At 38.3% G+C, this 16,695-nt stretch overlaps 1 protein-coding gene across 1 annotated transcript in view; it reads right to left on the bottom strand.

The window, feature by feature from the left end:
• Window positions 1–16,695, bottom strand: part of BPTF (bromodomain PHD finger transcription factor) — a gene marked incomplete at its 5' end in the record, with an annotated part of 82,294 nt that overhangs the window by 34,547 nt on the left and 31,052 nt on the right. Inside the window, 11 exons of the mRNA XM_019542368.1 lie at window positions 711–3,132; window positions 3,498–3,752; window positions 5,467–5,602; window positions 6,378–6,507; window positions 7,079–7,210; window positions 7,448–7,803; window positions 8,381–8,556; window positions 8,698–8,856; window positions 12,312–12,497; window positions 12,995–13,204; window positions 16,099–16,322. Coding sequence (XP_019397913.1) covers window positions 711–3,132; window positions 3,498–3,752; window positions 5,467–5,602; window positions 6,378–6,507; window positions 7,079–7,210; window positions 7,448–7,803; window positions 8,381–8,556; window positions 8,698–8,856; window positions 12,312–12,497; window positions 12,995–13,204; window positions 16,099–16,322 — 4,386 coding nt within the window. The remainder of the gene's footprint in view (window positions 1–710; window positions 3,133–3,497; window positions 3,753–5,466; window positions 5,603–6,377; window positions 6,508–7,078; window positions 7,211–7,447; window positions 7,804–8,380; window positions 8,557–8,697; window positions 8,857–12,311; window positions 12,498–12,994; window positions 13,205–16,098; window positions 16,323–16,695) is intronic.

The raw sequence follows: 16,695 nt of genomic DNA, 5'->3' as shown, positions 1-16,695 counted from the left end.
TACAAACTGGAGGTTCAGTACTCATGTACACAGAAACAAAAAGTAACTAAGGGTATTTCTATACTGCACCACGTTTTGCTGAGAAAAGATAGCAAAGTAATTTGGTTGCTAGGCACGGTTTAGCCATGACAGCACAAAGCTGTGGGAAGGCTAATCTACCTATTAAGAAATAAACTGTCCGCTATCTGCTAAGCTCAGTTTTGCTGGCCAAACTTTGGAGTGCAGGAACGCTCAAAGCTCTTTTGCAGCAGCACAATCCTCCATTGCTGACCGTTACTCCATCTCAGGGAGCAGAGTCAGGCTCCTGCCACCACCCAGCAGGCAGTGGAAGGAGCATGCAGACCCAACAGCTAGTCAACCTCGGCCCATTCAGCAACTGGTGCCCTCACAGAGTTCACTTTGAACTCTGGCAATATAGGCTGTAGTGGACGTGGATAAAGCTACAAGAGACATACTGCTAGGCACATGCTCTGGTGGCCTGGCAGTGATGGTGGATGTCTGCTGCCATGTGGCTGATGTCTACTGCCAGAACACCAGGCAGCAGAGGAAGCCATAGCTACACAGAGCTCCATGCACCTTTTGTTGTTTCAGTGGAAAACTCCCCAGTATAAAAGCCAGTATAAACACAATACACAATACAAGACAAAAAATGCTTTGTGTGAGCAACTTCAGCCCACCTCAAGTTTCTTTTAAAAGCTAGAGATACATACCTCCAAGTGATACCAAAAGTTGGTCTTGGGGATGGATAGGGCCAGATATCCACAGCAGGTTTTGCATTGTAGTTGAAATAGGGAACCTCCCTAATACCTCCTTTCCTGGCCAACTTTTTTAAGTCATCGTTGGGTAAAACGAATATGCTCTTTTTACTGCTTTTGGTAACAAATTTTCTGTAAGATGGTAAGGCAGTTCCAGAACGAGCCTTTTTGGGTTTTGAAAATTTCATCAACTTCACTTTGTCTCTTGTGGAATACTCCTTGCTAACAGTCATGGAAGTCACTAGCGTGCCTTCTGGTGTAGTCAAAGAATCAGTGACGGTTGTTGTAACCACCGTTCTACTACTACGCTCCTGAACGGAGATGATGTCAACGTTGCTGTCAGGGATTGGCGAGGTTAGCTTAGTGACAGTGGTTGTGGTTGTTACAGTAGAAATGGCACAATTTTCCGTGGATGACACCACCGTTTGCTTATCATCTCTGAACGGTGACAGCTCTGCTACTTTAAATACAGTTTTGGATTCTGTGGAAACAGTTGATGTTGTGGTGGTGGTTACCTCCGTAATAACAGTTTTTATTTTATTGTCGCCGTTGATGTTGTCAACTTTGTTATATGTCTGCAGGCCATTCTGATCGGTGAAGTCACTACTCAAGCTAGATTCTTCACAAGAAGTCACAGGTGAGGGAGCAATATTTTTATCCTCAGGAGTTTCAGTTTCCATGCATTCTGCCTCATTGCCCACGTTGTTTTCTTTACAGAAAAGCTGTGCTGGTAATGAAGCACCGTCAAAGCCCGCTCTTTCAGGAGAATGCTGCTTTTCGCCAGTATTTTGCACACATTTGGGCACTTTGTCTGGAAGCAGAAGATTTCCTGGAGATTCGTCACCTACCTCCATTGAACTCTGTGAACATGATCTAGTGCCCAAGCTGTTTTTTTCATTTGCGTCTTGTACAGTGATATCACCATTCATGAAAGGCTTCACAGAGGAATCTTTAAGAGCCAGTGGTTTTATTTCGTGTTCAGGAATGGATTTACTAATATTATTGACTTTTGGTTCAATATCACTTCCTGCCTTAGTATCAGAGGTATCTTTCATTAAACATCCATCATTTGACAATACTTTAATCTCATTGTCTTTTCCATTAATCTGAAAAGCTGCTGATTTATCTTTTTCTACTGGAGTCTCTGTTTCTCCATTCCTATTATTCTTTTTATCAGTAATACCTTTCAGATTCATCTGATCAAGACATTTGTTTATGGTACTTGCCTCTAGTTTCTGTTCCTGACTTTGCTTTTCACCATTGGCTTCAGTAAGTTTAGAGTTCACCAAGTCGTCACTAACATCTGTTCCATCCATATGCTCCGGACTCTGACTTTCAAGTGTTTCTTCCGAAGGTAGCATAGTTTTTAATGGTTCTAAACTTTTACTGACTTGCTTCCGATTAAACAGGACCCTGTTTTCAGATTTACTTTCAGTGTTTTTCTGAGTAATATTTTTTCCCTCATCTTCATGAAGGGACGCCAATTCAGAACAGCTTTTCAAGGCGCAGTTGTTTTCTGGATCACAGACTTGTTTTGCAGAATTTTCTTCTGGCTGTACTTTTGCAGCAATGGGCAAAGTATCATCTCCTTCACAGCCACTTTCAGTGGACGGTAAGGAGTTTTCACATACAGTCTGAGACACTCTTGCATTAGGTAGTTTTTGTTCTGAGGTTTTTTCATTGTTTTCCAAGATACCGCAATTGTTCTTTTCTTCCGTATCTGTTTGTTTTAAGTCATCCATGGGGGGATTCTCAGTCATTCTCTCTTTAAGAATTCCTTGTCCTTGACTTTTATCAGCAGCCATAGGCTCAGGACGACTTTCTTTAGTGTCACTCTGATTCTCAGAGCAGTGATCAGAGGCTACATCTTCTATTTTTGAGAGTCTATTCAAGGAAGGTAAAGACAGTTGATCTGGCTCGCTGGTATTGGTATGAGAGACACTGCTGGTTGGCAAGCAGTCCTGAAATGAATCTTCAGTTTGGCTCTTACCTGAAACATGAACTCTATCTTGGACAGAGATGTCAGTCTGGCTTCCTTCTTTTAATTTACTTGTTTGTGGCTCATCTATGGGTTTTTGTGGGCTTAAAGATATATTGCCTATAGATTTAGCACTAGCCTCCAACTTTATTCTTTCTAGGCGCTGTTTTTCTTCCAGTGTAAACTGTTTTACTCTCCTTTCAAGTAGTCCATCTAATTTTGATGATTTTACTTTCCTTTTGTAGCACGTCCTTAAATGAAAGCCCTGGCTGACATTGATTATATCTACTTTAGAATGACCATCCTCATTTGTTGTAGACGATTCAAGTTTTGTGTCATCCACTTCCATGGGTTCTTCTTTGATGATTTTATCATTTTCACACTCAGTGTCTTTTTCCACTGTGAACAATAAATATCAGAATCAGTAAAACCTACTGGTAATAAAACAATATCACAACAACTGTTTACATTTTTTCATTAAGTGTTAAGGCATAATCAGAAACATCAAGATTTCATAAGTCACAACACCGTTGCAAAAACCCAGGTTGTACAAAAGACAGTAATTAAAACTACCCAAGTGACTGCCTATTAGTAAATGATTGGCACAGAATTTACAAACACCTTTGCCACAGACAAACTCAAAGTTAGAAAGAATGGCCAGAAGATTTCTTGTGTTACATTGTATTTTATATATGGATAGCTTATATGGCACATATAAAGGCTGAACTATTTTCAGATGTGAAAAGTGTCTATATTTATATCACCTTTGTCTTTCGCATGATCTAGGTTTTCAGAATTGATATCAATTTTCACTTTTTCTTCATGCAATTTATTTTCTTCCTTTGGTTGGACTTTCCCCAAGATTGCAGAAGTTTTCATTTCTGTTTGGTCCTTTGCTTGTCGATCCTGAGAATCTTTTATTCTGCCTTTCAAAGAATCAGTCTCTATTTTTACTTTTGTTGTACTTTTTCTTTTATCCAGTTCACACCGATTTTCAATGGTGACATCATCATTCTTTGCTATTAACAAATTAATGAGAAAGTTTTAAATATTTCTGCTTGCTCAGAGTCATGTATATTTTGTTGTGATGCAATAATTTTCTTCTTGTTTTACAAGCATGGAGTAATTTTACCTTTATGCTCTCCTTTCCACCAAATTAACCATAGTGTCATGGTTAAAATGCAAACACAGAATCCATCAATTGAACAATACATTCAGTAAGAAATTTAAATGTACATAAAAACAAGTGTGCTGTGAAGTCAACTCTTGATCCTGCTGAAGGAAGTAGGAAGGAAAGACGAACCCTCCCCCTCTGTGCAGCACTGGTCAGGCCGCAGTTGGAGTACTGCATCCAGTTCTGGGCGCCGCATTTCAAGAGGGATGTTGACAGCATGGAGAGGGTCCAGAGGAGGGCCACTCGTATGATCAGGGGACAACAGGGCAGGCCCTATGGGGAGAGGCTACGGCACCTGAACCTGTTCAGCCTCCAAAAGAGAAGGCTGGGGGGGGATCTTGTGGCCTGTTATAAACTAGTCAGGGGGGATCAGCAGGCATTGGGGGAGTCGCTGTTCCTCCGAGCACCGCCAGGAGTGACCAGGAATAACGGTCACAAGCTGGCAGAGGGTAGGTTTAGGTTAGATATCAGAAGGTGCTACTTCACGGTCAGGGCGGCTAGGGTCTGGAACCAGCTTCCAAGAGAAGTGGTGCAGGCTCCTACCCTGGGGGTGTTTAAGAGGAGGTTAGATGAACATCTTGCTGGGGTTGTTTGACCCCAGTACTCTTTCCTGCCATGGCAGGGGTCGGACTAGATGATCTGCTCAGGTCCCTTCCGACCCTAGAAACTATGAAACTATAAGGGGGGAAGTTGCCCTATGGGAGCAGAGACAAGCTCTCAGATACAGATTTTAAAGAGTAACTAGTGACTTTAGGGAACTGATTCGGAACACTTTATAAAAATGAATCAATTCTCAAAAGCACTAAACCTCTGTAAACCAGGCTTCCTAAAAGTTATTTGGATTGGGCTCCAAAAATTCATTAGTTACTTCCTGAAACTTTGAGTCTGTATGTTTTAATTCCCAGATGGATATTATCCAATTGACTGATACTCTGTGCTTGATATCACAGTGGCTATCAACCAAATTCCTGAGACAACAGTAAACTACTACAGCAATTAGGTGTGCAAAACTTAAAAAGGCAGCGTCCATTGTCTGTCTATAGTTAAGTACAGCAGAGAACCTGTATTTTTTGTGGGTTCAGCAAGTCCCCCCTACAAACTCCCAAAGATAATTTAGTATCTGTAAATTCACCCACCCTAAAATGTAGGAGGAATCTCAAGATTCCCAAGAAAACTGTTATTCTAAATAAAACTTCAGATGACTAATCAACAGAACCAAGTAAAACTTAAATTTGGAGGCAACTAACTGCATGAGAGCCATTTTTCTCAAGTCTCCTGCAGAGAACAGTTTCCCCTGTAGTTTAAGCTGTGCTTTCCATAGTCATGTATATTCTATAAACTGTCCTAATCTGATAAACTGAGCCAATTTAAATTCCAGGACACTGAAAATAGGTTATTTAAAGAAAGACAGTAAAATCAAATCCTAAAAATGTACCTTACCTGGGAGTTTATTTAGAATAAAGCCTACATAGCTAGGATAATTTTGATAAAATGACCTGAATAGGCAGTTAATTCAGATAGTGCACTATTAATTCAAAACAAAGAAAATTTACACTTACTTGGTAGTAATTTTCTGTAATTGACATTAGTATTTCCGGGTAATTTAGGCACAAATCTATGAACATGTGTTTTACTAATCCAGCTCCAACCACCATAGCCTGTTACTCTATATTCTTCTCCTTTTTGTTTCCAAACCTGTTAAATACATTACAACATTAATCCTTTTTAAAAATATAGCTGTTCACCAAAACCTGTAAAGGAAATGGGCTTAAAGAGGAGGAAGTACTGCCAGATCACAGGATACTTTGCACTTGCACAGCTTTTTCATGTATATGTGATATTAGGAAGAAAGCAAAATGTCTTGAAATAAGATTTAACACACACATCAATGATCTAAAAGAAACTTAACTATGCAGCCTCGGTTTTCATATTCTGAAATAACTAAGTCTGTTTATGTCCGTTAGTCCATAAACTATGTCTATTGCTATCTATAATAGTCAGTCTGTCCAACATAAAAAACAAGTGCTGCCTTTGCCTGAAAGACTGACAAGCAGAAGCCAGCAACCCAATTCCACGATAAATCACAACTGAGAGAAAATAAATAGATTTCTATCATAATCTTTTTCATTTCACATTTCTTTTAATTAAAACTCAAGATTTCTCTTTTCAAAGAACAACACTGTATTCACCTAGATATTAAAAGGGTTGTGTTGTGTATCATAAATACAAGTGTCAACTTGGTCCACCTCAAGTTTTGAGGTCCAGAAATAATACCAAAAATGTAAGGCCAAATTCTGTCTTTAAATATTTGGACAGGCTCGCAATGATATTAAAGGGAGCAATGCACAAGCCACAAAGGGAGACATTTGGTTACTAACATCTTATGTCTGAAATTCAATTGTAAAAAGGACAAATAAGCAGAAATAAAGCTTTTCATTACTCCAAGACAAAATGCTAAACAGAAGTGTACCTGATGTTTGATAGGGAAGGTATATTTCACCCAAGTAGCTTGCTGCATTGTTTCTTCCTCCTCTTGTTTTCTTTCCTTTTTTTTCACCTTTTCCTTTTCCTCTCTCTCAATTGCTGTCATTCTGTGTAATCTAATACATGAAATTTGGGAAATATTAAATAGGTAGCATACTTCCATATTATGTAACAGTTTGAGAGCAAATTAAATAATTTGAACAATAGCATACATTGCCCCTTTGAATAAATTTTAATATTTCAATTGAGGGCTAGAACTAACAATAAAAAATTAAGTTAAGGAATGATCTAATCATCTGTATTTCATTATCACATCATTTTGGTGAGTATTTAAACCACTGCAAATACAACTGATTGAAATAGTATTCAGTATTAGAAACATGAGTCCCACTCCTATGACAAGATGAGAAGCATCTCTCTTCACTGCTGCTTTCTTGGACTTCCCATTCATGTCACTTTGAGGCTGAGGCTTAGGTAATAACCTGGTTGAAGAAAAGGCTTTTCCTGAAACAAGATAATTCAACTAGGCATAAATGTCCATAGAGAATTTCAGTGTCAGGTGTCAGAAGAGAACGTTTCATTTTTAAGGGGCGTGTGTATAAGCAGTCATGATTCTTAATCGTTTTAGGGAATCTAGTGGCTGCAGAACAGAGTACTGATGCTTAACATTCATAAGGATTCTCTTACCTAGTGTGCCCCAAGGACTCCCGCCAGATTGGCAGCATAACAACTGGCTTAATTGCACACTCCAGTATTGCGAGAGCCAGTGCAAATTCTCTAGGTTTACTACACATTTGGACAGCCTTAATCCAGTTAGACCTACATTTGAAAGAATACAAAATATCCTGGGTTAATGCCTGTGCGCAGTATGTCAGTAAGTTTTTAAATTAGACTGAGTAAACTACATGCTGATGTCTTCATAAAAAGGCTGAGTAGCTTTAGTCATTCCTTCGTAATAACATGCAAGCAAATTTCTTCTTTGTTTATGCAAGTGATATGACAAAGTAATGTTCTTACATAAAACTGTGCAAGCTGAAATATTTAATATTTCTTTACCTGTGTGAAGCCCAGTTGGGATGAAGGAATGATGCAGGGATGTTGTTCTCTAGCTGAATGATAGTTAGCCTCAAAGTGGATATGGTAAGAACCTTGGACCCATGTACAGAGCCATTCCATTTGAACTCTCCGGCAGGAGTCAGACAAAACTTATGTGAGAGGTGCCGTCTCTTGTCGTGGTCTTCTCTATGCTGGTGTTTGTTCAATGCGAATGAATTGGTGGCATACTGATTGTGATACACACGGTACTTCCCCTCTTGCCCCAACTTGAAATAATTGTTGAGATTTCCTTTCATCACAACTTCTTTCTTGGCATTCAGCCGGGAGACTTCTCCTTGGGTGTTGACCACAAGAACCTGATTAAGTAAACATTTTTAATTAATTCACCCATTTAAATAATTTTATTGCATTCCTATTTATAATGAACAACTCCTTAAGCTGTCTCGGTACATTATTTATCTCCAGTGAACCACAAATATGATTACAGATTGCCTTTGGGAGTATTAGATTAAAAAATTTTAGCCCAGCCACCCATGTGATAAATACAACCTTTATTACTAAATTAAGAACTGTAGCAAGGAAATTTTAACACACTTGATCAAAACCTGGGACAAAAATGCATGTAGGCAGTCTACACATGTATAACAACCTACTCCATCACTGTCCTGAGCTTCTAAATGAAGGGAAGGGGCTCTCCTCTATTCTTTTACTGTTGCACCCATCAGTAATTCAGAAGTTACCAGCAAAGTGAAAGAGAGAGAGATAGAAAGTGAGATGGGGAAGACAACCTTTGATGTGATAATTCCAGCACCCCTGAGTCTCTCAGGTACACTCACATCTTCCAATGCCAGTAGTCCTCATTTTGCTCAGAGAGGAACATTCACATAAACAGCATAATCCTGTGCTTTAGAAATTCCTAACACGAATACAAACCTCTCGGCCTTCTTTAAATAACTTATTTGCTTCATGTGCTGCAGCAGCGACCTGCTGGTTTTTCATCTGGCTTAGCTTACTATCTGGATTTCGTAGTCTGGTGACCATTCGCGTTGAACCAGGGGTACCTTTCCCTGTCCCTGGAGAATCACTTCTTTCACCATTCGATTTCTCTGCTGTGCCACCCACACAAAGAAGGTTTTAAACAAAGAAACAAAGAATGAGAATGTGAATATGGAAGTTTGCTGATTAACGTAAAAGAATTGTGAAATTTAAGAATAAAAGTCAGAACAAGACTAGCAAAGTTATTATTTTACCTGTCTCCTCTGAGGTCTGTGATCCTCTTTCGCCATTTTCAGCATCTTCAGACATCTGCATGGAGTTTAGGTCACTGCTGTTGCTGTTTTCAAAGTTTGACTGCAGGGGCACACTGGATACACTAGCACTGCTGCTGGGAATCATCTCACCAGTTTCCTCTAAAAAAGAAAAACTTGATTTTTAGAATTTTTTTCTGTATCCAGGCAAGCTCATCTTTCTCCCCCTCTTTTTAGACATAATTCTCAAAAAAGTTGGATGAACTACTGAAACTGTACTTCTCTTCGCTAGACTGGAGAGAAATACCTGTAAGATGGGGTCTCCCATCCAAAGCACCGCATCCTTCAAAGGAGAAAGCATTTAAAAAAATTTTCATAGATTAAACAGACACACTTAAGTAAACTGCAGCCTTAAAAGGAAGTTTAATAAAAAAAAAAAAGGGCCGAAATATATCTATTTTGTGTGTGTGCGTGTGTGTGTATTTTTTTTTTTTAAAAACATGTGCACTTGAACGTCCCTCCACTGAAGCATTTAGTCCCTGCCACAAAAGAAACTCTTGAAATCGTTCCTTCTTGGCTTCTGTGCTACTCTCCTTTCTTGGTTCCCTTTTCCCTTTCTACCTATTCCTTCAAAAGACCCTTTTTAGCCTCCCAGCTTTCTGCAGAGGTCCAATAGACTGTATCCTTGGTTCCCTTCTTGTTCCTCTTCACCTTAGTTCTTGATCGTCTCATCCACAAACAAATTCAACTACAAAATCACCAGGACAGCAGTCCAGAGCTATCCATCTTTCCCAACTAAAATCTCAGCCTGCATCAATCTCTCTCAACTGGATGTCTAGCCATCCCCTTAAACTCAATCCTCTATATCCTCACATCCCAGCTATGCCTTTATTCTTCTTGAGAATCTATCTTACATGTCTAAAACACAGTATCCCATCTATCCAGACAACTAAAACTACTGTTGAGGCCTTTTACCACATCCTTGTTCTCATATTCACAAATGCAATCTTGCTCCACTTGTATGCACACAGAATGCTGCTATACAGAGCAGAGCATTCCTAGCTTATCACTTGGATCCTTACCCCGCTCTAGGCATCCCTCTACTGGCTTTCCTCCTTCAACTGAGTTGCACAACAGCTGTTTATTTTCACTTTCAAAGCCTCTCTCTATCATTTTTCACCCAGAACTGAAGTCAGCTCCCATATCACATGGACCTTATGATACCAACATCTACTGCCCCTACGTCAGATTTTCAAACACCACCTTAGGGCTACCTCTCATGCTGCCCTTCAAGTTTGGGAGGACCACTCTAAAAAAACCACAAAACTATCCCATTAAACTTCAAATCCATCCTTAAAACACAAAAATACAGCCAAGCTGCTAATGATGCTGACCAATACTGTTTTATTCTTTCAATATACATCCCCCTGTCACCTTCTGTCTTCTATTTAGATCACAGGGTCTGAAACTGGAACTGTACATGCATTGTACAGTGCTTACTAGCACAATGCATTTCCAGTTCAAGACTAGGGCTTCCAGCCATTACAGTAACATGAATAATATAAAAAACACGTAATAAAAATCAGTACTGTGCTAGTGCCTGGAAATGAAAAAAAATGACTAGTTTGTTTGCATTATCCATAATGAGGAATAAAAAACAAAATCGAAAACTGATATTTTTCACTTCAATTTTAATAAACAGAGCTACTATTAGTAATGCAAATAAGTAAGTTTTTATTTTTTAAACTGGCAGTTCCTCATGAAGTAAAGCTCTCAATCCACATTTTAAATTCACCATTTCTAAATTAGATACAATTAGCTACCACTGCTCAGCCAGGTCCTCATCATCTAGAATTAAACGGTAAGATGATGAATATATGTTTTGATGGGATGAGCTGAAAATTTTCAACATAAAAATGCCCATCCATATATACACTGAAAGAATATTTCCTTTAGAGCATTCATACAAATTCTACATAGCCAAGGTGTTTAGGTATGGGCATGAGAGAGACTCACTATGCATTATCCTTAACAATTGTTAGGGTATTTTTTGACAGTTAATGGCAGAAATTCAGAGTTAATGGCAGCTCTGACCACCTGGTGTTTGGGGAAGACAAAGAAGAGGCCCCCCACATACACCCAAATGAGGAACCAAGGTCCAGAGTGGTATTCAACCAGAAGGAATATGGTTGGCACGGCAGTCCCAGTTCCTCGCACATGGGAATGAATGCCCGCTTCGTATATGCTCAGCGGGGCCCTTCCCTCTTAAGTGAAGAGCCCTGAAGCACGTCTGACTGTCAGCTAGTAAAGTATGAGGAGAGAGCTGGAGGCACCTGCTTAAACAGAATAAAGAGAAACCCATATTCCAAAGTGACACATCTGTATAAAAAAGAATTTTTTAAACAGCTAGGTAAATGCAGAAATATTTCAGAGTCACTCTAAACCTCTACACTTCCCCCATCACTTTCTGTAATATTCTTTATTTCCTTTTCAAGTGAAAATGCATTCAATACGTGACTTGTAAATGGGTGGTCTAAAAACCTTTATGTTTTTGTCCCAAGAATAAGCATATTTTCCCTCTTGGGGATGCATGCAAAACTGCTAATACAACTAGCAAACAACCTGCTAAAATAAACAAGTAAAACTGGAGGAGACTATGGTAATTTAGGACAGAAGACCTGAATATAGCAAATCACACAATAAATTAAATAACCAACCCAAAAGCATTATAGCGTGCATCAAAGACATTTTGCTTTTGAAGCACAATGCAATCCTTTCCCAGTTACAATGGTTTGAGAACAACATTCAAGTTCAGGATACTGGGTCTGCTTTTTATTAAAACTACGGTAGTCTATCTGTAATATTGACAAGTGAAAAATGCAACTTCTGCAATTCTACATTTAATATTGGCTAATTTAAATAAACTTCTTTGATGGTAATATGGTTATGACACCAAATCTAAAACAAGTTTAACACTTCAAAATATAGATATGGATTCAATGTACCAAATGTGCATTCTAAAATTAAAGTTGGAATATGCTATTGCTCTAAAAGTCATAGAATAAAGCAAAGCTTAAAATATAAAGCTATGAGCGCTATCCTATATAAAAATTATCAAGTTGCATTTTATGGATTTTGGGGGTCACCCAAGAATTTTCTCCAGGCAATCTAATAAACCCATTTAAATGAACGCAAGCACTGATTTCTCACTTGTTAGTAGTTTATACAGTACACAAGTTTAGTTATTTAACGGCCATTCGCAAACAAGAACTTGAAATGTGGTTTTGTTGGATGTTAAACACCACTATGGTTTGCATGTGAAGAAAAAATGTTAGAAGAGAATATGCAGAAAACAGGAACACAAAGAAGCTCAGCCATAACAATTGTTGGAAGATGTGGAAGCAAATGCTAATGACAGGAAGGGGCTCTATACCCTGCACTAAATGCAAGGAAATTAACCTTGAAATGTTAGATGACAACGTAGCAGTAAAGGATGGCACTGCAAGCAAACAGCATGAGTGAACATACACTGTAAATGGTTTTAGTTGACAAACCAGAATTTAAGGAATATTAAGATTCCCCAAATTACAGAGGCATTGCTGTTGTGCCCTCTGTACCTGAGAGATCCTGGGGGAGCTCTGATGCCACCTTCTTCTCTGCCACATTGTTGCTATCAGAGGTTTCTGACTGACACCCCACTGTGTTCTTCCCTTCAGAGGAACTAGTCTCTCCTGCAGGATTTGTGGTGTTGCCATCAGTGCTTGATGTCACAGAGATACTTTTATCCCCAACGACTGTTGGCTCTATAGTAAAATGCACAACAAAAATGTAACAGTATTCTAAAGACTGGCTTAGAATATCATGTGGCTTTACCCATGCTAAGAAGCATGTTACGTCAAAATATAGCTAGTTCATCTCCACCGTAATGATAACAGTCTCTCGGGATCAAGGAATGCAAACAGACCAAAACCTACTAATTCTAATTAAAAGTAGCGTTAGAAGTCAGTCTTCTGATACTGGTGGATATGGGCTCCAGACATCTCAGAGCTAAAACTGGGCTATTTTGTAAAACAGCAGTAAAGAAATGTATTAATTCTCTGAAAAGTGAACAAGTACAGTGAGGAAAAAAGGTAATAATGAAGCCACAAAATAGCAGTCTTTTTACGAGTAATTAAAAGAAAATCCTGGTAAGTGTTCTTAGAAGGATTTTTTTTTTTTATTATTAATATAACAAATTCATATCAAATGTTGCTTTTCTTAAAGGAAAATGTAATTGCTAAACCAATGCTGGATTCTTTACCTTCTGCTTTTCCTTTTTCTGAATCTTGTTCAGGTGATGTTTCCTCAGTTTTGTCCTGTAGTTGGTCTGCAGATTCCTCCTTGCTTTTTTCCAGATCTGTTGGGCCACTGTTTTCAGCCTCATTTTTGGCCTTCTCCATTTCATCAGTTACTGAATTTTTATCTTCCACTATTTCTCCTCTTTTAATTCTCAGAGCATCTAAAATTTCATCTAGAGTAATAAAAATTGAAATGCAGACAACAAGTATCAAAAGACCCTTCACAAAACCCATAAGTTTAAAATGGTAAGTCATGAAATGTCAAAGCCATCTTCATTTAAAGGAGAAAAGCTAGGCACTTGGAAATAAACACACACTAAAATCTAGCTTCCCACCTTATTTTTTTGTTTTCAAACCACAGCCATTTTGAAGGCCCTTCTTGATTTCTTAGAATGAAGTAGTTGTGCACCAAACACACCCAAACCCACTTCCATTTTAATCCTTGGCTATTTTAAGCTTGATGTCTGATGCAGACATCAGTGGAAACAAAGTTCAGATGTTAAAGGAGCTGACTCAGCCCTTTTGTTCCGAGACAAATTAATTTAATTCATTTTTGTGGGGTGGGGAGCTGCACTGGTATTAAAAAATCCTCACTTTTTGGGGGGTAAAATTAGGTGTTCACAAGAATTTTCAGAAAAATTACTGAAAAATCTTCATGCAACTTGGAAATAGACCAGCATTTTTTTTAACTGCTGGCTAAAACAGAAAACAACTCTCTCTCCAATAATTTAACTCATTGTTTTATTTTGAATGTAAAGCAGAGACACGTATTTACAGAATCAGATTTGCCTCCAAAGAGGCCTCTTCAGGCTATTTTTACATTACTTACAGTGCTAATATAAATAACTTGAGCTGGCGTACAAATTTTTGACCAAATGCTTTTAGCTGAAGAATCCAGTTATGATGAATCAGCAATGTGTTCATTTCTACCCCCACCCCCAAAAATTCACAAGGAAGGTTTCTCTCAGTGTCTTTTATGAACAGATTTTCAGTTCATTTACATGAAGAATAAAAATGTGGAAAGTATCAAAGTTCACACAAGATGCAATTCTTGCTTCTCAGCCAGTAGTCACAAAGTTCTCCGAGCACTTCGCCATTGAAATATTTACTGATTATAAAAGTGGGGCTGTCTGGGCTTCCCCTCCCTCTTCTGGCTTTTGCTGGCTGCCCCCACTCCAGGGGCAGGACAGTGCAGCGTGGCACAGCAGGGAGAGTGGAGAGTAAGCGCAGGGCCACGGCACAGTGAGTTAGACAGCCCGGCTATCAGTGAAGGGCACTCAAAGATGCCCTCCACCGCTTACAGCTCAGACTTCCTTTGCTGACATTCTCCTCCAGCCAAGACCTTTTCCACGTGTCCTCTCATTCTTACGCCAATCCCACCTTGGCTTCCAGCAAAGTACCAATGATTTTATATGAATTGTGAAGTATGGATTTCTTTTATTTTTATGATCTCATATTCCCAGATCATTGTTTGCAGCTGCTTTGCTTACAACATACAATGACATTTTTCTAGACTTCAAAATGTTAGTAAATCAGATGCTTCAGCTAATGAAATGCCTTTCATCAACATATATAGTTTGAAACACTCAGCTAAAACCCTAATATTCAATTTAGTATGGCTGAAGTGACTTTGATGCGTCTTGCCTCTTAGAAAGAATAAAAGGTTAAAAAGGAAAAAAAAAAAAAAAGCACGTGCTGTAGAATTAATTCCTTCACCAAGGTGACCTGAAAGGGGAATCTACACACTAAGTATACGAGTCATGAGCTTCACCAGGCCACATGTGCGAAGCCAGATCCAGACATAGCTTCTATACAAGTCAAGATGTCTTTTTGGGGTGAATTTCCCCTACTTGTTTTCTCTGCTTACAAGTTTCCTAAATTTTGTACTTCATTAATGCAATCCAAAGAAGTCAGATTGTACCAAGTGCCAAGTCACACTGACTTACAGAATTAGGTCTCTCTCATCAGAACAAAAAATGTATTGTGCTTATTTCTACTCTTAATCCACATTCTTAACACACACATAAAGCATATTTTTTTCACTTAATACTAGCAGCAACATTATTTAATTACACTTAAGATATTAGTTTATTCAGTAGCACTTAATATTTGCTTTATATCAAACTGCTGGTTAGAAATTCTGACAAGTAACATTAATTTATAGCTCAGCAGCCAAGAAGAACACTGATAGCACTGGGCAACTGCAATAATAGGCTCAGACTTCAAATTTTAAACAAAAAAGATCTACAGAGAAGTGAAATATTATTAAAAATGTCAAAGCTGAATAACACTGTTAACTTACACTGACTGTCATATTTATCTTTATTAATGGTTGATAGGAAAACTGTCCCATTTCCTGGTAATTAGCAGGGATCCTGGTTTTCTCCGATGTAAAAAAATCCTCAAATTTCAGTTACATAAAAAGTTACCCAAATCCACATTTTTTCCATGATTAAAATGAAACAACACTACCTATCTATCTACCTACCTACCTGTTAGTGGTGTTTCATTTCAATCCTGGAAAATGTTGATTTGGGGTTACTTTTTTTTTTTTTAAACCCAGAATTGAGGATTTTTTTTTTAAATCAGAGAAAGCCAGGAATCTTGCTAATTAGGAAGACCACTGCATACATATGGATATATCACACAGTATGCAAACAGAAGTTTAATGTAACTAAAAGTAAACAAGTTTTGTAGGCAATTCAGATATTATTTGCAGTCAATTCTATTTCCTTTCTATAAAATATCAATTTCAGAGTTAACATAAAAGGACAGTTACATTTTGGGACATTACCAATAATAATAATAAGTGACTTGTCTCCACTTAGTTTTTGGTAATAGACACTGCCTTTATCCAATGTATCCGTCTTAAATGCCTAAATGGCACATTATATCAAAGGCAATGGAAATGCAACCTTTACCAAGCCTATATAGACAAAGCAGGAAGCACGTTTGCATAATGCATCTCATACTTCTTATAAACCAGAAACAGATCACTAGTTTAAAGTCAAGTCATACAACAACATTTAATATTCATTCCCACTAAGGGCAGAGGAGATATTCTTACCATTTGCTGCAGCCAGGAAAGATTTGTTGTTACCACGTGCTTTGTTAGTAAGATCTTCTGTAATATCCATATGCCGATGAACTTCCTCACGCATTTCTTCCAGGGTTTTGCAAAGATCAGCTTCCCAGTAATCTTTATCTAAGCATTCAATTAACTCTGCTAGCTGGATCTTTGTGCTATAGTACCAGATTCTCTTCTCCTTCTCATTGTCTGAATCTTCCTCTCTGGAATAACAATTTTTTAAAAAGATTTTAGATACATGCAGAAAGAGAGAGACCACTTATCCCATCCCAGACTTTTTGAAGAAATTTTAAGTAAGAAAGCCTAAAGAAGGAGGAATTGTTAACATTTGTAGTTCACTGTAGGCTACTCAAGTTCAGCACACAAGTGACTCCTTTCACCTCCAAATGTCCCTTTCCCTTCAACTTTGTGTCCCCCCGCCCTCCAAAAGCTGCACTGCCACGACCACTTTCCCAGTAATAATTTCCTCATATTTGATTCATTTAGGTTGGATATAGGATTTGTTCAATTTATTTGCAAATCATCACAATGTTAAATGCCCTGCTCCATCCAGCTCTCCTAGACAGGATGCATTAT

This window comes from Crocodylus porosus, unplaced genomic scaffold (genome assembly GCF_001723895.1).
Source record: "Crocodylus porosus isolate Cpor-Errol unplaced genomic scaffold, CroPor_comp1, whole genome shotgun sequence".
Lineage (NCBI taxonomy): Eukaryota > Metazoa > Chordata > Crocodylia > Crocodylidae > Crocodylus > Crocodylus porosus.
The sequence above is the reverse complement of the archived record's forward strand: the minus strand, read 5'-3'. Positions and strand labels throughout refer to the sequence as shown.